This window comes from Gobius niger, assembly GCF_951799975.1.
Source record: "Gobius niger genome assembly, chromosome: 15".
In the NCBI taxonomy this organism is placed as follows: Eukaryota; Metazoa; Chordata; class Actinopteri; order Gobiiformes; family Gobiidae; genus Gobius; species Gobius niger.
The window spans coordinates 30,808,598-30,832,715 of NC_136866.1; the positions used below are offsets into that span (position 1 = coordinate 30,808,598).

The 24,118-nt window shown below is 50.6% G+C and overlaps 2 protein-coding genes across 2 annotated transcripts in view; one reads left to right on the top strand and one right to left on the bottom strand.

The window, feature by feature from the left end:
- Positions 1-4,000: 4,000 nt before the first annotated feature.
- Positions 4,001-8,123, top strand: LOC306974706 (uncharacterized protein; the record flags this gene model as incomplete). The annotated part of the gene is made up of 2 exons (XM_079572078.1): positions 4,001-4,005; positions 7,154-8,123. 2 exons carry the CDS (start codon positions 4,001-4,003, stop codon positions 8,121-8,123), a joined length of 975 nt encoding a protein of 324 aa, XP_079428204.1.
- Positions 8,124-17,857: 9,734 nt separating this feature from the next.
- Positions 17,858-24,118, bottom strand: part of asap2b (ArfGAP with SH3 domain, ankyrin repeat and PH domain 2b) — a 45,423-nt gene continuing 39,162 nt past the window's right edge. Inside the window, exons 25-26 of the mRNA XM_079572882.1 lie at positions 19,162-19,281; positions 17,858-17,948 (exon numbers count right to left, since the gene is read on the bottom strand). Coding sequence (XP_079429008.1) covers positions 17,874-17,948; positions 19,162-19,281 — 195 coding nt within the window. The 3' untranslated portion in view covers positions 17,858-17,873. The remainder of the gene's footprint in view (positions 17,949-19,161; positions 19,282-24,118) is intronic.

The window sequence follows — 24,118 nt, forward strand, 5'->3', positions numbered from 1 at the left end:
GGGCTTCTCCTCATGTCGGCCTCAGAGGATAAATGTGACCCACAGACCCCCCAGCCTGGACAGACTCACCCGCTGTGGGCTCCTGGAGCGTGAGGAGCCCACAGACCCCCCAGGCCTGGACAGACTCACCTGCTGTGGGCTCCTGGAGTGGGAGGAGCCCACAGACCCCCCAGCCTGGACAGACTCACCTGCTGTGGGCTCCTGGAGTGTGAGGAGCCCACAGACCCCCCAGCCTGGACAGAGGGACAGACTCACCCGCTGTGGGCTCCTGGAGTGTGAGGAGCCCACAGACCCCCCAGCCTGGACAGAGGGACAGACTCACCTGCTGTGGGCTCCTGGAGTGTGAGGAGCCCACAGACCCCCCAGCCTGGACAGAGGGACAGACTCACCCGCTGTGGGCTCCTGGAGCGTGAGGAGCCCACAGACCCCCCAGGCCTGGACAGACTCACCTGCTGTGGGCTCCTGGAGTGTGAGGAGCCCACAGACCCCCCAGCCTGGACAGAGGGACAGACTCACCTGCTGTGGGCTCCTGGAGTGTGAGGAGCCCACAGACCCCCCAGCCTGGACAGAGGGACAGACTCACCCGCTGTGGGCTCCTGGAGTGTGAGGAGCCCACAGACCCCCCAGCCTGGACAGAGGGACAGACTCACCCGCTGTGGGCTCCTGGAGTGTGAGAAGCCCACAGACCCCCCAGCCTGGACAGAGGGACAGACTCACCTGCTGTGAGCTCCTGGAGTGTGAGGAGCCCACAGACCCCCCAGCCTGGACAGAGGGACAGACTCACCCGCTGTGGGCTCCTGGAGTGTGAGAAGCCCACAGACCCCAAAGCCTGGACAGAGGGACAGACTCACCCGCTGTGGGCTCCTGGAGTGTGAGGAGCCCACAGACCCCAAAGCCTGGACAGAGGGACAGACTCACCCGCTGTGGGCTCCTGGAGTGTGAGAAGCCCACAGACCCCCCAGCCTGGACAGAGGGACAGACTCACCTGCTGTGGGCTCCTGGAGCCTGAGGAGCCGCTGGTTCTTCTGCTTCTCCTCTTTGCACAGACTCAGCTCCTGCTCATATTCTGCTAATGTTCTTTCAAACAGCACAAAGATCTCCTCGGCCGCCGCAGTCAGACGCTCAGTCACTAAAGCCCTCAGGGTCTGAGCACAGGACATGTTTGCAGCTAGCTTTAGCTCACAGCTAGTGTTTACAGCTAGCTTTAGCTCACAGCTAATGTTTACAGCTAGCTTTAGCTCACAGCTAGTGTTTACAGCTAGCTTTAGCTCACAGCTAATGTTTACAGACTGTCTTTAGCTCTGGTTTAGCTCAGAGCTAATGTTTACAGACTGCCTTTAGCTTTAGCTCACAGCTAATGTTTACAGACTGCCTTTAGTTTTAGCTCACAGCTAATGTTTACAGCTAGCTTTAGCTCACAGCTAATGTTTACATCTGTCTTTAGCTTTAGCTCACAGCTAATGTTTACAGCTAGCTTTAGCTCACAGCTAATGTTTACATCTGTCTTTAGCTTTAGCTCACAGCTAATGTTTACAGACTGCCTTTAGTTTTAGCTCACAGCTAATGTTTACAGCTAGCTTTAGCTCACAGCTAATGTTTACATCTGTCTTTAGCTTTAGCTCACAGCTAATGTTTACAGCTAGCTTTAGCTCACAGCTAATGTTTACATCTGTCTTTAGCTTTAGCTCACAGCTAATGTTTACAGCTAGCTTTAGCTCACAGCTAATGTTTACATCTGTCTTTAGCTTTAGCTCACAGCTAATGTTTACAGACTGCCTTTAGCTTTAGCTCACAGCTAATGTTTACAGCTAGCTTTAGCTCACAGCTAATGTTTACATCTGCCTTTAGCTTTAGCTCACAGCTAAAGTTTACAGACTGCCTTTAGTTTTAGCTCACAGCTAATGTTTACAGCTAGCTTTAGCTCACAGCTAATGTTTACATCTGTCTTTAGCTTTAGCTCACAGCTAATGTTTACAGACTGCCTTTAGTTTTAGCTCACAGCTAATGTTTACAGCTAGCTTTAGCTCACAGCTAATGTTTACAGACTGTCATTAGCTTTAGTTCAGAGCTAATGTTTACAGACTGGTTTAGCTCAGAGCTAATGTTTACAGACTGCCTTTAGCTTTAGCTCAGAGCTAACAGCTGCAAAGGGTTTATTCATAGAAATAAAAAGTAGAAGCGGAGTTAAACCCTAGCATAAAGGTCCTCATCATTGTCCAGGCAACATTCAGAGACCGTTAGCATTAGCCTGCTCAATGTATTTTTCCTATAGCCGTTAGCATTAGCCTGCTCAATGTATTTTTCCTATAGCCGTTAGCATTGGCCATTCAAACGTCCCACATTCGGTCGGATCCAGATGTTTCCAGCTGTTGTCCACATTAATATAAATCCTTAGTGAAAGCGCAGACCTTTGAGGATATAACTTTAGACACAAACTGTTGAACAGCTCAGTGGCTAAAGGCTAAAGGTGTTTCTGTGATGCTAACCGCTGGTCTGGAGGAACAGCTGCTCTGCGCATGCGCCGGGGGATGCTGCTTTCACATCATGTCGGGATGTAAATGTTTTTAGCTTTAGCTTCGAGCTAACGCTGCTACCGGTGTTTTTACAATGACTTTGTACTGAAACGGTTTACTGAAGAGCGGAGTTTACAAAGAACGGACGCTTTTCATGACGAGTTCTCCCGGACTGCGGAGAAGAACCATCTCCCCCCGGGCCAGGACTCCAGCATCTGAACACCACGGCTCCGTTTAACCGGCAGATAAACCCGTGAGAACCACAGGCTAACGATGCTAAGCTAACATTAAACATGATTTTAATGAGTAAAGATAACGGTGATCCTGCAGAGGCGGGTTTTACTCACTTACATCGAGTCAGTACTTCGAGTATTACTCTACTTTTTACTTCTACTTGAGTAAAATGATAATAGAGTATCTGTTTCTTACTTGAGTAAAAGTAACTGTTACTTTTTCCTGTGAGTAAATGTTATTTTCATTACAATTTCTTTGCTTTTTCTTTGTAAATGTCACGATTTCCTGTGTTTTTTCCCTCCACCCAATTTATGTTTTTGGAAAATAATCAGACTCTTTTATACTCAGTTACTCGCGGTACTCAAGGAAGTACTTTTTATTTCTACTTGAGTAAATGTTTTGGTGACTCTACTCAAGTAATTTCCCTTAACCTCTTAACTCCCACCTGAACGGATCCCATTTTCTCCAGTTTGGCTTTACCCTAATCAAAAAGATTCTTGGAAAAAAGCACCAAAACAGCAACAAAAATGTGACAAAAACTAAACAAAAATGTGACAAAACTTCAACAAAAATGTGACAAAAATTAAAAAAAAATTGACAAAAAATTCATCAAAAATGTGACAAAAAATTGACAAAAATTCATCAAAAATTGACAAAAATTCAACAAAAAATTGACAAAAAATCAACAAAAATTGACAAAAATTCAACAAAAAATTGACAAAAAATTGACAAAAATGTGACAAAAAATCAACAAAAATTCAACAAAAAATGACAAAAATTGACAAAAATTCAACAAAATTTGACAAAAATTCAACAAAAATGTGACAAAAATTGAAAAAAAAAACATAAAAAAGGTGACACAACACAGCAACAACGCGAGGAAAAAGATCAGTTTTGTGGGTCTTAGCTTTCAAATGAGGTGCTCCACAGGCCTATATAATAACCTCAGAGGACAGAATGCATTTGGTTCAGGCGGGAGGTAAGAGGTTAAAGTTTCCCTTCTCCTAAACTTAAAGCAGAACTCAGTAACTCGTTTACCTTCATGAACTCTGTCCGTGGTGGAGCCGCTCATCAAATCATCATGTCATTCTGTAAATTACTTTTAAAAAGCCAAATCTCATCCAGAACGAAAACCGTAAAAGTAAATCCAGCCATTGTGATTAACAGTAATGGTTAACGATGGTGCTATTTTAGAGCAAAGTAGCATTTAATGTTTATATTTGTTTATTTTTTGCCTGCCTTGATGTATTTCCATGAGGTTAGCATATGTGGGAGTTAGCATTCGGGTCATGTGATCCACACAGTGACGTCGCTAACTCCACCTTTACTCGTGTGACAAAGGAACGACTTAGCTCAGACGTGAACTCCTGATTCAGTGAAGTGATTTTTTTCTGCCCAGAACACCACACTTGCAACTTTCCTGCCTCTGGGTCGGAGTCACCAATACACACTAATGGAATCACGAAGAAGAAGCTAACAGGCTAACGGGCAAAGCTAACTGCGGGCTAGCACCACTTAACCTCTTAACTCCCGCCTGAACCGAGAGGATCTTCTTCCTCAAGTCATCACATTTTTTAACATCTTTTTTTGTTGGGTTTTCAACTCATTTATGTCACTTTATTGTCATTTTTTTTTCATTTTATTTTATTTTTTCATTTTTTTGTCAAATTTTTATCACATTTTGGTCATGTTTTTGTTCTTTTTTTTTTTCATTTTTTAGTCAATTTTTTGTAATTTTTTTTGTCACATTTTGTAATTTTTTGGTCATTTTTTAATCAAATTTTTGTCATTTTTTGTCACATTTTTGTCATTTTTTGTCACATTTTGTCACATTTTTGCCACTTTTTCATCCATTTTTCGTCCCTTTTTTGTCACATTTCCATCATTGTTTTCATCTCAGTTTTGTTGTTATTTTCACAGCTTTTTTCCAGAAGCTTTTGGATTGGGGTAAAGCCAGAGGAAATGTGCTCGGTTCAGGTGGGAGTTAAGGGGTTAAACAGTACATTCTATAATATCGATCACTGACTGGGTGTTTTATTTTGTGAGCAGAGTTCTGGAGACGATGCCAGGCCCAGGTCTGAAGCAGGAAGTCCCTCCGATGAAAGAGGAGCCAGAGGAGCCAGAGGAGCCAGAGGAGCCAGAGGAGGAGCCAAAGGAGGAGCCAGAGGAGGAGCCAGAGGAGCCAGAGGAGGAGCCAGAGGAGGAGCCAGAGGAGGAGCCAGAGGAGCCAGAGGAGCAGAGCGTGAAGCGGGAGGAAGAGCAGCTGCCAGTGTAGGCTCCAACACGTTAAACACGCGTGTCTGTTTCCTCCTTCACGTGTTGAACTCTGCCAGAGTAAAACACAGACGATGTTTACTCTCTGAGGTTTATCCAGGAAGTGTCTGTGTCGCTCCTGGTCTTTCCCCAGGCTCACACTGACATGTTTGGTATCCACGTGTAGCAGGAAAGGCTGTGATCCAAATATGGTCATTTCCTTTACAGGCTCCACTCGGCCACATCTGGAAGAGTTTCAGTTCATTCAAAAACTAAACCAGATACAAAATCTTTAATATGTGACAAAATAAAACCATATATTTAAACCTGGCTTTGCAAAAAGTCAGTTTTAGCCATTTTACTTTTAAAACTGGCGATACATTTATCTATAAGTCTTTTCTTTATCTCAGCCTCTACGGCAGAAGTTTTACACTGACGTCTCACATTTATCTTCCCTTCGTTTCCTCCTCCTGCGTCTCGTCTTAAAGGGGGGTATTCTGCAAAATCGACTTTTTCAAGCTTTACATCATGTTGGTAAGTCATTCCCTCATTAAAACCATGCCTGAAGTGTTGCCTTGGCACATTCACGTATTTTCGAGTAATCTGTAAAAACTCTGATGGCGGCCATTTTAGGGATAAAACGCCTGATTCCTTCAGGAAACGCCCTCGACCTCCAGGATACGCCTCCGACCTTTCGTCACCAGCCGAGTAACCAACCACTGCTCCTCAGCAGAACCCCCTCCCCGCAGTGTCTAGCCCTAAGATGTAAACAGAGTCATCATGGAGGATTAGCTTCATGTGTTGTGAACCGGAGCCACAGCAGACTTTTACAAAGACACACATCAGTGTTTCTGTTACCTAAACACCCAGGATTAAAACCGGTGACAAGAACACTTATTTCAGTGTCTGGTTCTGCGCTGGGAATGTCTTAGGGCCTTGATGATGCACAGAGCCTCCGGAGAAAGCTAATGCTAAGCTAAACCTCGAGTCATCACGTGAAAACGAGAAATATGCACAAATAAAGTCAATAAAACCACCACACACATAAAGAACCGTTTAACAATGATCACACACGGAGCCTGGCTTGTTGATTTGGAAGTTTATTGCTCACATTTCATCTACAGTGAGTCGTAGCCGAGTGTTTTTCTCCCGGAGCTAACAAGCTAGCCGCGACAAGCTAACGGGAAAATTCACTGAATACAAGCAGCATATTATGCATTGAAAACGTCACTAAAACAGGCAACTGCTTAAAGCAGCCTTTATGATGATGACACACGGAGCCTGGCTTGTTGATTGTGTAGTTTATTGCTCACATTTCATCTACAGTGAGTCGTAGCCGAGTGGTTTTCTCCCGGAGCTAAGGCCCTATTAGCCACGACAAGCTAACAACCTTCACCTTCACAACATTCATTGAAAACAGGCAGCATATTATGCACAAATAACGTCAATAAAGCAGCAACTACTCGAAGCAGCCTTTACGATGATCACACAATGAGCCTGGCTTTACACATGTGTGGTTTATTACAGACTTTTCATCAACAATGAGCTGTAGTCGATTATAACAAGCTAACGGGGTAACCTCGAAAAACCATTGTCCACCTGCACAGATAATGTCCGTCTTTGAATCGTATGGGCTCCTGCAGATCCTGGTGTCGTCCATGGGGGTATAGTTAGAGATCCATAGGGCAGATGCAAAGAGAAGCCTCCAAACAGCAGTTATTTTTCAGGCAAGAGCCCCTTCCAAGCGTCCGGTGTGGAAGGTTCGTCTCCAAATAATATCCTGTGTGGCCATTGTTCACAAAGTGATAAACAGTAGGTCCTTTCCAACAATAAAAATTAAAATGCACCGATCGTAGTTTCAATACAGTTGAGACAACGAGCGCAGTGTTGTTGTGATGCCACAGACAGCGTGTGGAGGGGGCGTGTCGGAAAGGGTCAGAGGTTCTTAAAGAGACAGGGGCCTATTTCAAGTCATTTGCTACCTCCATTTTGAAAGAGCAATTTTATACAAGGCAGTTATTCTAATTTACTGCATTTACAGACCAACAGAAGGTTTCGTCATCATTGTAGTGTGATATAGACTGGTGCTATGTGGCTGAAAAAAGCATAATACCCCCTCTTTAAATCAGTGTTTTCCATCCTGTCTGTTCCAGGTCTGTCTGTGTGAGGAGAGGAGAGTCCCCTCTGCTCCAGCGCAGACAAACTGAGCACCGAGAGGAAGCGCAGGGGGAGGAGCCTCGTTCCCGCTCAGACACGGACTCGTCTGACACCGACAATGACGACGACTGGGAAACATCCGGCCCCCCAGCTGCAAAAAGCACCGGCCTGTTCCCCAAGCACAGGTCTGCGGCCGAGACCGGCGCTCGTGCCGGCGACGAGGGCCCGGCGGGAGCGGCGGGAGGAGCAGGAGCGGCCGGAGCTGAGGGGAACCGGCACCAGTGCTCCGTTTGTAAAGCGACGTTTGGGTTGGTGATGGACTTAAGAACACACGCTCGAGTCCACGGCGCAGACAGACCTTTCAGCTGCTCGCTCTGCTCAAAGACCTTCAGCATCAACACTCGCCTGGTGACTCACATGAGGACACACACCGGAGACAGACCCTTCAGGTGCTCCCTCTGCAGCAAAACCTTCTCCCAGAGCAGCCACCGGAACGTGCACATGCGCAGCCACACGGGCGAGCGGCCCTACAGCTGCGCCGCCTGCCACAAAACCTTCGCCGACCCGTCCGCCTTCCGGAAGCACCAGAGGAGCCACACGGGGGAGAAGCCCTACAGCTGCTCCGTCTGCGGGAAGACGTTCAGCGGGAGCTCCGGTCTGCGCAAGCACACGCGCAGCCACACGGGGGCGCGGCCGTACAGCTGCGCCGTCTGCGGCCGCACCTTCACCGACTCGTCCTACCTCGCGCGGCACCAGAGGACGCACTCCCGAGAGAGGCCTTTCAGCTGCTCCGTCTGCGGGAAGACCTTCGTGGTGTCGACGCACCTGGCGAGGCACACGAGGACGCACACGGGCGAGAGACCCTACAGCTGCTCCGTCTGCGACAAGGCGTTCGGCCGCAGCGAGCACCTGAGCAAACACATGAGGACGCACGCGGCGGCCCCGCCCTGCAGCTGCTCAGACTAGGGAATCACGGGGCTGATGGGGGGTTTGCTTTGGACAGGTCTGTTCCCGCGCTCCTCGTGCTGAGTTCAGGCGTCGCAGGCGGTTTGTGTTCTGAGCTGTTTCTGTGGGACAGTGGGAGAGATGAACACGCTCAGAGCTCGTTTCACTGGTTTGTGCGTCAGGAGGAAGTCGTTTCCGGGATGAGCGAACGTTCATGTTTCAGAGACGCTCCTGAACAGAAGAAAGAATGTGACTGTTTACTTCAGAGTTCAGGAGCCCCTCATGAGAGACCACCAGGCCCGGGTAATCGTTTGCCTGGCTCTGCCACACTCTTCCCTGTCCCTTCCATGCAGGGAGTTAGTCTGGTCACGGAGCAACTGGAGCGGTTTGAAGGGGCGGGGCCTAACGCGCACAGATTGTCAGTGAAATAAACCAATTAGCCATTAGCGGACGTGACGACAGCTGTGTCCAATTAAACAAATATGAAGTGAATATAAACTCACGCGGAAGACGCGAGGCAAAATCCTCGACTACTTCATCCAATGATTAGTTTTTGCTGATGTTAACGTTAATTGAACTAAAAACACAGAGGTGCAGCGAGTGACGTAACCTTCTCATTTCTCTGTGACGGTCGTGATTGGTTCGGCTCGGCCTTAGCCGCCAATCAACAACTTGTCTACCGTGCGTGGCCACACCCACCTTCTTTCATGCAGAAAGAAGGTGGGTGTGGTTTATCAGGCTAGGTAATCGTGAGGCCGTCCTTCTGTGGACCCACCGCCTGCAGGAGGAGCCATAGGGGCTGGTGCAATTCAAATTTCACTCTCTCTCACATTCAATCCGGTTCGGCCTCCGCGAACTTAGAAAGTCATTAAAGCCAGTGTTGCCGACTCACACTGCTCCACCAAGTCCGGGTCCGGCTCCCGAGGCCCGAGCGGAGACGAGGCCGTCCGGAGCCCCAGCGGATCAAACTGACGGAAGAACACGAGCCAAGCAGGAAGTCAGGTCTCGTGAGGAAAGAAGATCCGGTGTATTTCAAAATAAAATCGTTCTGGTTTACGCTCTGTACACACGCGTAACGTCGTAAATGTAACATGTCTCCGTGACCAGTGACACGGGGGCAGGAGTTAGAGCTTCACTGGGAGAGTCGTCGTTCTGGCAAATGCGGCTTTTGTTTCAAAAACTTCGTATACACGGGGCTGATCATCACGTAAACTCGCTCCAAGAGGGAAACACTTCTGTTCTGGCGAGGCCGTTTCTGTGCCTGGAGCAGCGTCTGGGCCGGAGCCGGCGGAGCCACAGTGTCGGACTCACTGTGAGCGGTAGTTTGGGGCAAACCCGGACCGGATCAGGACCGAACCCGGACCGGAGTTAATGTAATGTAATGTTTTGCCTTCTAGTTTTCTCGGAGACACTGATGTGGTAACAGTGATCATCTGTCTCTGTTTATGGACCTTCTTGAGTCTGAAATAAAGACAGATTGAAATAACGTGACAAATAAGAGCTCAGTTCATTCATCTTTTTAACTTCAATTAAAGTGCTTTGAAGAAAGGTTTATATTTGTACATGAACTGTTTTCCGAATAAAATCAATTGTTTCTATTGTTTTATTTTAGTTTTGAAGCAAATTTTCTGTTTATTTTTTATTTTATTTTTATTGAACAGTTATCTTAATGTTATAAACATTTATGCCGGGGGTTAAACGAAACATAAAATAATAAAGAAATAATTAAAAAAGACAAAAATGACAGAGGCAGAAAAGGTTAAAGCATCAGAGTCTTAACAGCTTTGGGGTTTGAAGAGGAACGTCTTGATTCTTCATATTGCATCATTTCGAGCAAGTAGAGTTTAAAAAGGGGATTTTTACCGGAAAATTTACATTTATATGAAATTTTGCAAAAATAATAAGATTTATCACATAAAATAGTTTTCGTTTGGAGCCAGAGGGATTGTAAAACCCCAAAAGCACATCAGAGTCTGTAAGTGGAAAGTTATTAAGGATATAAGTGTTTATATAAGGAATAAAGTCTTTCCACAAAGCTACAGTGAAGATACCAAAGGAGCAGCTACAGTCACGTGCTGGTGTAGAGATGCTCTGCTGGGGAAGAAACCTGTGTTTGTAACCAGGTATGTAGAAGGTGAAGTCCAGTAATGCGTCTGTGAAGCGGTGACGTCACAGATGCGCGAGAAACGACAAAAAAAACTCTGTAATAAAACAATTATTATTTGTGAAACTGCACAGAGAGTTACTGCACAGATTATTTATCAGAACCATGAATAAATAAATAAATAAAAGTCAGATTTACCAAATTCAGTACTTCCGGTTTAGCGAGAGAAATGCTAACGGAGCTACGCTAACCCCGGAAGTACCGACTTTAGTAAATAATACTTTTTTAAGCAGTGGGCGGGGCCTGTCTGCTGTGTCTGCTGTGAATAAACCTCCACATGGACCCGGTTTAGACTCGACTTTATTTGTTTGTGAGAAATAAGTTCATATTTCGCCTCTTTCTGTGACGAGCAGCCGTTTGTAGCGTCATTTCCCGCTTCCGCTTGGACTCGCGCATGCGCAGACGGACACGTCGTTAGCTCTGAGCTAAAGCTAAAAACAGTTCGTGAAAATGTCCAAAGATCAACCAGTGCGGGACCAAAGCGAACCCGGAGAGAAGCGGCTGAACCCGGGTGAGTCTGAGGCTCATCTGCCCCGGGTCCTGGAGGTTTATCTCCCCGGGTCCTGGAGGTTTATGTGCCCGGGTCCTGGAGGTTTATGTGCCCGGGTCCTGGAGGTTTATCAGCCCGGGTCCTGGAGGTTTATGTGCCCGGGTCCTGGAGGTTTATCAGCCCGGGTCCTGGAGGTTTATCTGCCCGGGTCCTGGAGGTTTATGTGCCCGGGTCCTGGAGGCTCATCTGCCCGGGTCCTGGAGGTTCATCTGCCCGGGTCCTGGAGGTTTATGTGCCCGGGTCCTGGAGGTTTATCTGCCCGGGTCCTGGAGGTTTATGTGCCCGGGTCCTGGAGGTTTATGTGCCCGGGTCCTGGAGGTTTATCAGCCCGGGTCCTGGAGGTTTATCTGCCCGGGTCCTGGAGGTTTATGTGCCCGGGTCCTGGAGGCTCATCTGCCCGGGTCCTGGAGGTTTATCTGCCCGGGTCCTGGAGGCTCATCTGCCCGGGGTTTGGAGGTTTATCTGCCCAGGTCCTGGAGGTTTATCTGCCCGGGTCCTGGAGGTTTATCTGCCCGGGTCCTGGAGGTTTATGTGCCCGGGTCCTGGAGGCTCATCTGCCCGGGTCCTGGAGGTTTATCTGCCCGGGTCCTGGAGGTTTATCTGCCCGGGGTTTGGAGGTTTATCTGCCCGGGTCCTGGAGGTTTATCTGCCCGGGTCCTGGAGGTTTATCTGCCCGGTCCTGGAGGTTTATCTGCCCGGGTCCTGGAGGTTTATCTGCCCGGGTCCTGGAGGTTTATCTGCCCCGGGTCCTGGAGGTTTATCAGCCCGGGTCCTGGAGGTTTATCTGCCCGGTCCTGGAGGTTTATCTGCCCGGGTCCTGGAGGTTTATCTGCCCGGGTCCTGGAGGTTTATCTGCCCGGGTCCTGGAGGTTTATCTGCCCGGGTCCTGGAGGTTTATCTGCCCGGGTCCTGGAGGTTTATGTGCCCGGGTCCTGGAGGTTTATCTGCCCGGGTCCTGGAGGTTTATCTGCCCGGGTCCTGGAGGTTTATCTGCCCGGGTCCTGGAGGTTTATCTGCCCGGGTCCTGGAGGTTTATGTGCCCGGGTCCTGGAGGTTTATGTGCCCGGGTCCTGGAGGTTTACAGTTCCTCTCGAAAGTATTCATACACCTTGAACTTTTGCACATTATGTCATGTTTACAACCCTAAACATAAAGATTTTATTTAGATTTTTTTACTGAACGTTCACACACAAGTAACAGACGACTGTGAAGTGAAAGCAAAATGATACATGATTCTGTTATTTTTCATAAAATAGAAAAGTGAAAAGTGGGGCTTGCATAAGTATTAGCATAAGCATTTTCTGAGTGCATTAAATTGTCTTTAAAACATTCATAATGACTCCAGAATGTTCACACCTTGGCCTAACGGTTAAACAGAGGCACCTGTGTGTAATCTACTCTCAGTATAATTACAGCTGTTCTTTCAGGCCCTCAGAGCTGTGGTCAGAGTGTATTGGTCACTAAACAACATCATGAAGGTCCAGGAGCACCAGAGAGGTCAGGGATAAAGCTGTGGAGAAGTTTAAAGCAGCCTTAAGTTATACAAAGATTTCCCAAGATTTAAACATCTCCCGGAGCAACTGTTCAATCCATCATTCAGAAATGGAAAGAGTAAAGCACCACTGCCAACTTACCAAGACACGGCTGTTCACCTAAACTAACAAACTGAACAAGGAGACACTGGTGAGAAATACAACCAAGTGCCCCAAGATAACTCTGGAGGAGCTGTGAAGTCCTGCCGCTGAGCTGGGGGAATCTGTACATGGGACAACTATAAGTCGTATCTACACAAATCTGGCCTTCATGGACGAGTGGAAGAAGAAAGCCATTATTGAAAGGAGGCCATAAGAAATCCTGTTTGAAGTTTGTAGAAGTCATATGGAGGACACAGCTCCATGTGGAAGAAGGAGCTTTGGTCAGATGAGACAAACGTTATGGAGCAAACCTGACACTGCTCATGGTCCTGAGTGCACCATCCCCAGTGTCAGATATACGGGGGGAGCATCATGCTGTGGGGCTGCCTTTCCTCAGCGGGGACTGGGGAGACTGTAAGAATAGTTGTGAAGATGGATGGAGCCAAATACAGAGACATTTTGGAAGAAAACCTGCTGGAGTCACAAGAGAACTGAGGCTGGGGCGGAGATTCACCTTCAGCAGGACAATGACCCTAAACACAAAGATAAATCTACAATGGAATGGTTCAATAAAAACATATTAATGTGTTAGAATGGCCCAGTCAAAGTCCTGACCTAAATCCTATTGAAAATCTGTGGAATAATCTGAAAACTGCTGTTCACAAACGCTCTCCTTCTAATGTGACAGAGCTGGAGTTGTTTTGTAAAGAGGAATGGGCTAAAATGTCAGTCTCTACATGTGCAAATCTTGTAGAGTCACACCCCAAAGACTTGTGCTGTTACTGCAGTAAAAGGAGGTTCCACAAAGTATTCACTCATCTGTATGATACTTATGCAAGTCCCACTTTTCACTTTTCTATTTTTTGAAAAATAACAGAATCATGTATCATTTTGCTTTCACTTCACAGTCGTCTGTTGCTTGTGTGTGAACGTTCAGTAAAAAAATCCAAATAAAATCTTTATGTTTAGGGTTGTAAACATGACAAAATGTGCAAAAGCTCAAGGTGTATGAATACTTTCGAGAGGCTCTGTATGTGCCCGGGGTTTGGAGGTTTAGAACCACATTTTCAAACTAGTATTTAAAGAAACGATGACATGGATGTTCTGTCTCCTGCAGGCGTCCAGACGGCCTCGCTGAGTCCTGGCCCTGATCTGAAGCCAGAAATCCCAGAGACTCCACAGATTAAAGAGGAGCCAGAGGAGGAGCCAGAGGAGGAGCCAGAGGAGGAGCCAGAGGAGCAGAGCGTGAAGCAGGAGGAGGAGCAGCTGCCAGTGTAGGCTCCGCCTCCTCACACACACACTAACACTTACCACGTTTAACTGTGTTTCCTCCTGTTCCAGCTCTGTCTGTGTGAGGAGAGACGAGTCGCAGGGGGAGGAGCCTCGTTCCCGCTCAGAGTCGGACCCGTCTGACCCGTCTGATGATGATGATGATGAAGCATTGGGCCGCTCGGCTGTGACGAGCTCCGGCCGGTCTGTCCGTGAGGAGCAGCCGTCAGGAGCCGAGGGGGAGGAGCCTGAGTGTCCCTTCTGTCAGCTGAGGCTGAAGAGTGAGCAGGACTTACTGAAACACGTGCGCGTCCACACCGGGGAGAGCCCGTTCAGCTGCTCCGTCTGCCACAGGACGTTTGCCCGAAGTTCTCACCTTTACTCTCACCTGAAAACACACACGGGGGAGAAACCTTACAGCTGCTCCGTCTGCAACAAGCCGTTCTCCCGGAACAGCCACCTGAGCCTGCACATGCGCACGCACACGGGCGAGCGGCCGTACAGCTGCTCCGTGTGCGGGCGCTCCTTCGCCCTCATGAGCACCCGGGACAACCACGAGCGCACGCACACGGGCGAGAAGCCCTTCAGCTGCTCCTCCTGTGAGAAGAGCTTTGGACAGAAGTCTCACCTGTACTCGCACATGAAGACGCACACGGGGGCGCGGCCTTTCAGCTGCTCGCTCTGCCACAAACGCTTCGCTCGCAACTACCACCTGGTGGTTCACACGAGGAGCCACACGGGGGACAGACCTTACAGCTGCTCCGTGTGCGGCGGCACCTTCTCCACCAGGGGGAACCTGCAGACGCACGAGAAGACGCACACGGGCGAGCGGCCATTCAGCTGCTCCGTCTGCGCAGGGCAGTTCGCCCGGAACAGCCACCTCAAGGTGCACATGAGGACGCACGCGGGGCCGACAAGCCCCTCCCCCTGAACAAGCTCCTCCCCCTGAAGAAGCCCCTCCCCCTGAACAAGCTCCTCCCCCTGAACAAGCCCCTCCCCCTGAACAAGCCCCTCCCCCTGAACCAGCTCCTCCCCCTGAACAAGCTCCTCCCCCTGAACAAGCTCCTCCCCCTGAACCGACAAGCTCCTCCCCCTGAACAAGCTCCTCCCCCTGAGCAAGCCCCTCCCCCTGAATCAGCAAGCCCCTCCCCCTGAACAAGCCCCTCCCCCTGAACAAGCTCCTCCCCCTGAACCAGCTCCTCCCCCTGAACCAGCTCCTCCCCCTGAACAAGCTCCTCCCCTGAACAAGCCCCTCCCCCTGAACCAGCAAGCCCCTCCCCTGAACCAGCAAGCCCCTCCCCCTGAACCAGCTCCTCCCCCTGAACAAGCTCCTCCCCCTGAACCAGCTCCTCCCCCTGAACAAGCCCCTCCCCCTGAACAAGCCCCTCCCCCTGAACCAGCAAGCTCCTCCCCCTGAACCAGCTCCTCCCCCTGAACAAGCCCCTCCCCTTGAACAAGCCCCTCCCCCTGAACAAGCCCCTCCCCCTGAACCAGCTCCTCCCCCTGAACCAGCTCCTCCCCCTGAACAAGCTCCTCCCCCTGAACAAGCTCCTCCCCCTGAACCAGCTCCTCCCCCTGAACCTCAAAGTGCACATGAGGACGCACGCGGGACCAGCAAGCCCCTCCCCCTGAACCAGCCCCTCCCCCTGAACAAGCCCCTCCCCCTGAGCAAGCTCCTCCCCCTTAACAAGCTCCTCCCCCTGAACCAGCCCCTCCCCCTGAACAAGCCCCTCCCCCTGAACAAGCCCCTCCCCCTGAGCAAGCTCCTCCCCCTTAACAAGCTCCTCCCCCTGAACCAGCTCCTCCCCCTGAACCAGCCCCTCCCCCTGAACCAGCCCCTCCCCCTGAACAAGCCCCTCCCCCTGAACCAGCTCCTCCCCCTGAACCAGCTCCTCCCCCTGAACCAGCTCCTCCCCCTGAACAAGCCCCTCCCCCTGAACCAGCCCCTCCCCCTGAACCAGCTCCTCCCCCTGAACCAGCTCCTCCCCCTGAACCAGCTCCTCCCCCTGAACCTCAAAGTGCACATGAGGACGCACGCGGGGCCGGCAAGCCCCTCCCCCTGAACCAGCCCCTCCCCCTGAACCAGCTCCTCCCCCTGAACCAGCTCCTCCCCCTGAACCAGCTCCTCCCCCTGAACCTCAAAGTGCACATGAGGACGCACGCGGGGCCGGCAAGCCCCTCCCCCTGAACCAGCCCCTCCCCCTGAACAAGCCCCTCCCCCTGAACCAGCTCCTCCCCCTGAACCTCAAAGTGCACATGAGGACGCACGCGGGGCCGACAAGCCCCTCCCCCTGAACCAGCTCCTCCCCCTGAACCAGCTCCTCCCCCTGAACCTCAAAGTGCACATGAGGACGCACGCTGGACCGACAAGCTCCTCCCCCTGAACAAGCTCCTCCCCCTGAACAAACTCCTCCCCCTGAACAAGCCCCTCCCCCTGAACCAGCAAGCTCCTCCCCCTGATCCTCAAATCTAAAATGTAAAATAACAATAATATTTTTGTTAATGTGTGTTTCTCGCTCTTGTCGTTTCATACGAGTTTGTTTAACGTTATTAAACTTCTCTGTCTCCGGGTCAGGAGTTTCTTCCTGTGACGTCGAGTCCAGAGTCCGTGGATCCTCCGCTGAATTACCCATGATGCAACATGTTTTTTTCTTATCACGACACAAAGTTTTGTTCCACATTTGTGCAGAAAACAAAGTAATAATGAACTCGTTGGTGAAACTTTGCTTTATCTAAAGTTTATAAATCCTGAATGTTGAGAAACGAGGCCTTTGTTTGTTGACGATGAGCTGTAAATATATTTAATAAAGCTCCTTGTTTGGAAATGTCTCAGTTCTAGTGTCGTCGTTAACCGGGCGATTTATAAATGCTTTGTTCCTCCCGGACCCTCTGAGGTGAGACCGGTCTCACATTCTTGTCACTTTTTTCTCACATTTCCATCATTGTTTTCGTCTCAGTTTTGTCGCTATTTTCTCACCTTTTTTCCAGAAGCTTTTGGATTGGGGTAAAGCCAAACTGGAGGAAATCGGAGGTTTTGTGTGTGACGTTTTGTGGAACCGCAAACTTTCACATGTAGTAGAAACGTGAAACCAGAGGAGGCGCTAACGAGCAGGGGCGGCCTGGCCATATGTCCATTCTGGAAGAGCTCAGACGGGTCACCGGTCCCGCCTGAACCCAGAGCATTTTCTCCAGTTCAGCTTTACCCAAATCCTGTAGGCCAGTGGAACGCCTCATTTGAAAGCTAAGATCTACAAAACTCATCTGAATGGATCTTTTTTTCCTCACGTCAGATTTTTTTTCATCACTTTTTTTGATGGGCAGTCGTCTCATTTTTGTCAAATTTTTCTCACTTTTTTGTCAAAATTCTGTCCAAAAGCATCAAAATAGCGACAAAAAAAAAGAGGATGAAAAGAAAACAAAAATGTGCCGGAAAAGCAACACAAAAAGTGATGAAAAATGTGATGAAGTCGACAAAAACACGACAACAAAGCAACGAAAGGGCCACAAAACCGTGACTAAGTCGTTAAAACCAGGCCCGAAGCTACATAAGAACCCTGTTTACAGTGTCTTTTGGAGTCGCCACCAGGGGGCGCTATTACAGCCATGAAGAGCCTCCCTCAGCCCCGGGTTTAAACTGTGTTAGTGTAATAAATGATGCACAAAGGGGGAAAAGGCTTGTTTTTAAAGTTTAATGCTGCTTATGTGGAACAGACACATTACAGTAAAACATCCAAACATTAAGAAATAAAACACCTCAGATGATACAGTTTAAAAGAACCCTCACAGTTTGTCTTTCAGTCTGAGTCAGAGGTCAAACATCAGAACATCTGCAACACCACACCAGCGAAAACAACATTTTTCCACGTTTTGACCTTTTGTCGGCGGCTTCAGTCGTAAATCGTCCCGAACATCACCTGCTTAAGCCCCAAAAAACCTCATGTTTAAAATGTACAGTAAATCAGGCGTCGAGTGGAGCGACCCCGTGTGTGAGGAAATGACCATATTTGGATTACAGCGCGTCATAAATAAACAGACACAGTTTGGTTTGTGTTTTAGTTTGTCCACAGTCTAAAGAGAAGCTCCAGGTTTGGGAAAGCGCAGTACCGTGAGTGTCCAGCAGAGGAGGAGGCGCCTCGTCCCGGTTTAGTCCCGGTTTATTCGGTGGCGAAGTGGACGAAGGTGACGGGAAACACCCCCCTGCGGCTCGGGTCGCTCTCGATGTGTCCGACCTGGAACAGAGAAACTTCACTCTTCAGACCCGGGTTAGTCCTGGTTCAGTCCTGGTTTAGTCCTGCTTTAGTCCTGGTTTAGTCCTGGTTTAGTCCTGGTTTAGTCCTGGTTTAGTCCTGGTTTAGTCCTGGTTTAGTCCAGGTTTAGTCCTGCTTTAGTCCTGGTTTAGTCCTGGTTTAGTCCTGGTTTAGTCCTGGTTTAGTCCTGGTTTAGTCCTGGTTTAGTCCTGCTTTAGTCCAGGTTTAGTCCTGCTTTAGTCCTGGTTTAGTCCTGGTTTAGTCCTGATTTAGTCCTGGTTTAGTCCTGGTTTAGTCCTGGTTTAGTCCTGGTTTAGTCCTGATTTAGTCCTGCTTTAGTCCTGCTTTAGTCCTGGTTTAGTCCTGGTTTAGTCCTGATTTAGTCCTGGTTTAGTCCTGGTTTAGTCCTGGTTTAGTCCTGGTTTAGTCCTGGTTTAGACCTGGTTTAGTCCTGGTTTAGTCCTGGTTTAGACCTGGTTTAGTCCTGGTTTAGCACTGCTTTAGTCCTGCTTTAGTCCTGCTTTAGTCCTGCTTTAGTCCTGATTTAGTCCTGCTTTAGTCCTGGTTTAGTCCTGGTTTAGTCCTGGTTTAGTCCTGGTTTAGTCCTGGTTTAGACCTGGTTTAGTCCTGGTTTAGCCCTGGTTTAGCCCTGGTTTAGTCCTGCTTTAGTCCTGGTTTAGTCCTGGTTTAGTCCTGGTTTAGCCCTGCTTTAGTCCTGCTTTAGTCCTGCTTTAGTCCTGGTTTAGTCCTGGTTTAGTCCTGATTTAGTCCTGGTTTAGCCCTGGTTTAGTCCTGCTTTAGTCCTGCTTTAGTCCTGGTTTAGTCCTGGTTTAGTCCTAGTTTAGTCCTGGTTTGGTCCTGGTCTAGTCCTGCTTTAGTCCTGCTTTAGTCCTGGTTTAGTCCTGGTTTAGTCCTAGTTTAGTCCTGGTTTAGACCTGGTTTAGTCCTGCTTTAGTCCTGGTTTAGTCCTGGTTTAGTCCTAGTTTAGTCCTGGTTTAGACCTGGTTTAGTCCTGATTTAGTCCTGGTTTAGCCCTGGTTTAGTCCTGCTTTAGTCCTGCTTTAGTCCTGCTTTAGTCCTGCTTTAGTCCTGCTTTAGTCCTGATTTAGTCCTGCTTTAGTCCTGGTTTAGTCCTGGTTTAGTCCTAGTTTAGTCCTGGTTTGGTCCTGCTTTAGCCCCGCCCCCCGTTACTCACCCACCACTCATGATCCTCCTCTCCCTCCACGATGATGACCTCGCCCTCGCAGAACGTGAGCTCGTCCGGATTATCGGCCGCACAGTTGTAGATGGCGACGACTCGTTTCTGCTTCTGCTTCTGTCGCAGAAAACACGGAGTCAAACCCACAGCCTCAAACCCACAACCGGGTGTGTACCGATGTTCCCCGGGTCTGATGTTCCCCCGTCAACACAAGTGCCAACGCTGCATGTGATCAGGGTAGACTTACGCACAGGCAGAATGCAGCCTCTTCATTCATCAGGCAAAACGTAAAACAATCATCAGCAAATATAAGTAGGCGACTCATGCCCCAACACTACGTTAGCCTGTAGTGTTCTCTGAGCCGGTCACAGAGGAGGGTGCACTCCTAACACTACGTTAGCCTGTAGTGTTCTCTGGAGCCGGTCACAGCGGAGGGTGCACTCCCAACACTACGTTAGCCTGTAGTGTTCTCTGAGCCGGTCACAGAGGAGGGTGCACTCCTAACACTACGTTAGCCTGTAGTGTTCTCTGGAGCCGGTCACAGCGGAGGGTGCACTCCCAACACTACGTTAGCCTGTAGTGTTCTCTGGAGCCGGTCACAGCGGAGGGTGCACTCCCAACACTACGTTAGCCTGTAGTGTTCTCTGGAGCCGGTCACAGAGGAGGGTGCACTCCCAACACTACGTTAGCCTGTAGTGTTCTCTGAGCCGGCCACAGAGGAGGGTGCACTCCCAACACTACGTTAGCCTGTAGTGAGCCGGTCACAGAGGAGGGTGCACTCCCAACACTACGTTAGCCTGTAGTGTTCTCTGAGCCGGCCACAGAGGAGGGTGCACTCCTAACACTACGTTAGCCTGTAGTGTTCTCTGGAGCCGGTCACAGAGGAGGGTGCACTCCCAACACTACGTTAGCCTGTAGTGAGCCGGTCACAGAGGAGGGTGCACTCCCAACACTACGTTAGCCTGTAGTGTTCTCTGAGCCGGCCACAGAGGAGGGTGCACTCCTAACACTACGTTAGCCTGTAGTGTTCTCTGAGCCGGTCACAGCGGAGGGTGCACTCCCAACACTACGTTAGCCTGTAGTGTCTCTGGAGCCGGTCACAGAGGAGGGTGCACTCCCAACACTACGTTAGCCTGTAGTGTCTCTGGAGCCGGTCACAGCGGAGGGTGCACTCCCAACACTACGTTAGCCTGTAGTGTTCTCTGGAGCCGGTCACAGAGGAGGGTGCACTCCCAACACTACGTTAGCCTGTAGTGTTCTCTGGAGCCGGTCACAGAGGAGGGTGCACTCCCAACACTACGTTAGCCTGTAGTGTTCTCTGGAGCCGGTCACAGCGGAGGGTGCACTCCCAACACTACGTTAGCCTGTAGTGTTCTCTGGAGCCGGTCACAGAGGAGGGTGCACTCCCAACACTACGTTAGCCTGTAGTGTTCTCTGAGCCGGTCACAGCGGAGGGTGCACTCCTAACACTACGTTAGCCTGTAGTGTTCTCTGAGCCGGTCACAGAGGAGGGTGCACTCCTAACACTACGTTAGCCTGTAGTGTTCTCTGAGCCGGTCACAGAGGAGGGTGCACTCCTAACACTACGTTAGCCTGTAGTGTTCTCTGGAGCCGGTCACAGAGGAGGGTGCACTCCTAACACTACGTTAGCCTGTAGTGTTCTCTGGAGCCGGTCACAGAGGAGGGTGCACTCCTAACACTACGTTAGCCTGTAGTGTTCTCTGGAGCCGGTCACAGAGGAGGGTGCACTCCTAACACTACGTTAGCCTGTAGTGTTCTCTGGAGCCGGTCACAGCGGAGGGTGCACTCCCAACACTACGTTAGCCTGTAGTGAGCCGGTCACAGCGGAGGGTGCACTCCCAACACTACGTTAGCCTGTAGTGTTCTCTGGAGCCGGTCACAGAGGAGGGTGCACTCCCAACACTACGTTAGCCTGTAGTGAGCCGGTCACAGAGGAGGGTGCACTCCCAACACTACGTTAGCCTGTAGTGTTCTCTGGAGCCGGTCACAGCGGAGGGTGCACTCCCAACACTACGTTAGCCTGTAGTGTCTCTGGAGCCGGTCACAGAGGAGGGTGCACTCCCAACACTACGTTAGCCTGTAGTGTTCTCTGAGCCGGCCACAGAGGAGGGTGCACTCCTAACACTACGTTAGCCTGTAGTGTTCTCTGGAGCCGGTCACAGAGGAGGGTGCACTCCCAACACTACGTTAGCCTGTAGTGAGCCGGTCACAGAGGAGGGTGCACTCCCAACACTACGTTAGCCTGTAGTGTTCTCTGGAGCCGGTCACAGCGGAGGGTGCACTCCTAACACTACGTTAGCCTGTAGTGAGCCGGTCACAGCGGAGGGTGCACTCCCAACACTACGTTAGCCTGTAGTGTTCTCTGGAGCCGGTCACAGAGGAGGGTGCACTCCCAACACTACGTTAGCCTGTAGTGTTCTCTGGAGCCGGTCACAGAGGAGGGTGCACTCCCAACACTACGTTAGCCTGTAGTGTTCTCTGGAGCCGGTCACAGCGGAGGGTGCACTCCCAACACTACGTTAGCCTGTAGTGTTCTCTGAGCCGGCCACAGAGGAGGGTGCACTCCCAACACTACGTTAGCCTGTAGTGTTCTCTGGAGCCGGTCACAGAGGAGGGTGCACTCCCAACACTACGTTAGCCTGTAGTGTCTCTGGAGCCGGTCACAGCGGAGGGTGCACTCCCAACACTACGTTAGCCTGTAGTGTTCTCTGGAGCCGGTCACAGAGGAGGGTGCACTCCCAACACTACGTTAGCCTGTAGTGTTCTCTGAGCCGGCCACAGCGGAGGGTGCACTCCCAACACTACGTTAGCCTGTAGTGTTCTCTGGAGCCGGTCACAGCGGAGGGTGCACTCCCAACACTACGTTAGCCTGTAGTGTTCTCTGAGCCGGTCACAGCGGAGGGTGCACTCCCAACACTACGTTAGCCTGTAGTGTTCTCTGGAGCCGGTCACAGAGGAGGGTGCACTCCCAACACTACGTTAGCCTGTAGTGTTCTCTGAGCCGGCCACAGAGGAGGGTGCACTCCTAACACTACGTTAGCCTGTAGTGTTCTCTGGAGCCGGTCACAGAGGAGGGTGCACTCCCAACACTACGTTAGCCTGTAGTGAGCCGGTCACAGAGGAGGGTGCACTCCCAACACTACGTTAGCCTGTAGTGTTCTCTGAGCCGGCCACAGAGGAGGGTGCACTCCTAACACTACGTTAGCCTGTAGTGTTCTCTGGAGCCGGTCACAGAGGAGGGTGCACTCCCAACACTACGTTAGCCTGTAGTGTCTCTGGAGCCGGTCACAGCGGAGGGTGCACTCCCAACACTACGTTAGCCTGTAGTGAGCCGGTCACAGAGGAGGGTGCACTCCCAACACTACGTTAGCCTGTAGTGTTCTCTGAGCCGGCCACAGAGGAGGGTGCACTCCTAACACTACGTTAGCCTGTAGTGTTCTCTGAGCCGGTCACAGCGGAGGGTGCACTCCCAACACTACGTTAGCCTGTAGTGTCTCTGGAGCCGGTCACAGAGGAGGGTGCACTCCCAACACTACGTTAGCCTGTAGTGTCTCTGGAGCCGGTCACAGCGGAGGGTGCACTCCCAACACTACGTTAGCCTGTAGTGTTCTCTGGAGCCGGTCACAGAGGAGGGTGCACTCCCAACACTACGTTAGCCTGTAGTGTTCTCTGGAGCCGGTCACAGAGGAGGGTGCACTCCCAACACTACGTTAGCCTGTAGTGTTCTCTGGAGCCGGTCACAGCGGAGGGTGCACTCCCAACACTACGTTAGCCTGTAGTGTTCTCTGGAGCCGGTCACAGAGGAGGGTGCACTCCCAACACTACGTTAGCCTGTAGTGTTCTCTGAGCCGGTCACAGCGGAGGGTGCACTCCTAACACTACGTTAGCCTGTAGTGTTCTCTGAGCCGGTCACAGAGGAGGGTGCACTCCTAACACTACGTTAGCCTGTAGTGTTCTCTGAGCCGGTCACAGAGGAGGGTGCACTCCTAACACTACGTTAGCCTGTAGTGTTCTCTGGAGCCGGTCACAGAGGAGGGTGCACTCCTAACACTACGTTAGCCTGTAGTGTTCTCTGGAGCCGGTCACAGAGGAGGGTGCACTCCTAACACTACGTTAGCCTGTAGTGTTCTCTGGAGCCGGTCACAGAGGAGGGTGCACTCCTAACACTACGTTAGCCTGTAGTGTTCTCTGGAGCCGGTCACAGAGGAGGGTGCACTCCTAACACTACGTTAGCCTGTAGTGTTCTCTGGAGCCGGTCACAGCGGAGGGTGCACTCCCAACACTACGTTAGCCTGTAGTGAGCCGGTCACAGCGGAGGGTGCACTCCCAACACTACGTTAGCCTGTAGTGTTCTCTGGAGCCGGTCACAGAGGAGGGTGCACTCCCAACACTACGTTAGCCTGTAGTGAGCCGGTCACAGAGGAGGGTGCACTCCCAACACTACGTTAGCCTGTAGTGTTCTCTGGAGCCGGTCACAGCGGAGGGTGCACTCCCAACACTACGTTAGCCTGTAGTGTCTCTGGAGCCGGTCACAGAGGAGGGTGCACTCCCAACACTACGTTAGCCTGTAGTGTTCTCTGAGCCGGCCACAGAGGAGGGTGCACTCCTAACACTACGTTAGCCTGTAGTGTTCTCTGGAGCCGGTCACAGAGGAGGGTGCACTCCCAACACTACGTTAGCCTGTAGTGAGCCGGTCACAGAGGAGGGTGCACTCCCAACACTACGTTAGCCTGTAGTGTTCTCTGGAGCCGGTCACAGCGGAGGGTGCACTCCTAACACTACGTTAGCCTGTAGTGAGCCGGTCACAGCGGAGGGTGCACTCCCAACACTACGTTAGCCTGTAGTGTTCTCTGGAGCCGGTCACAGCGGAGGGTGCACTCCCAACACTACGTTAGCCTGTAGTGTTCTCTGAGCCGGCCACAGAGGAGGGTGC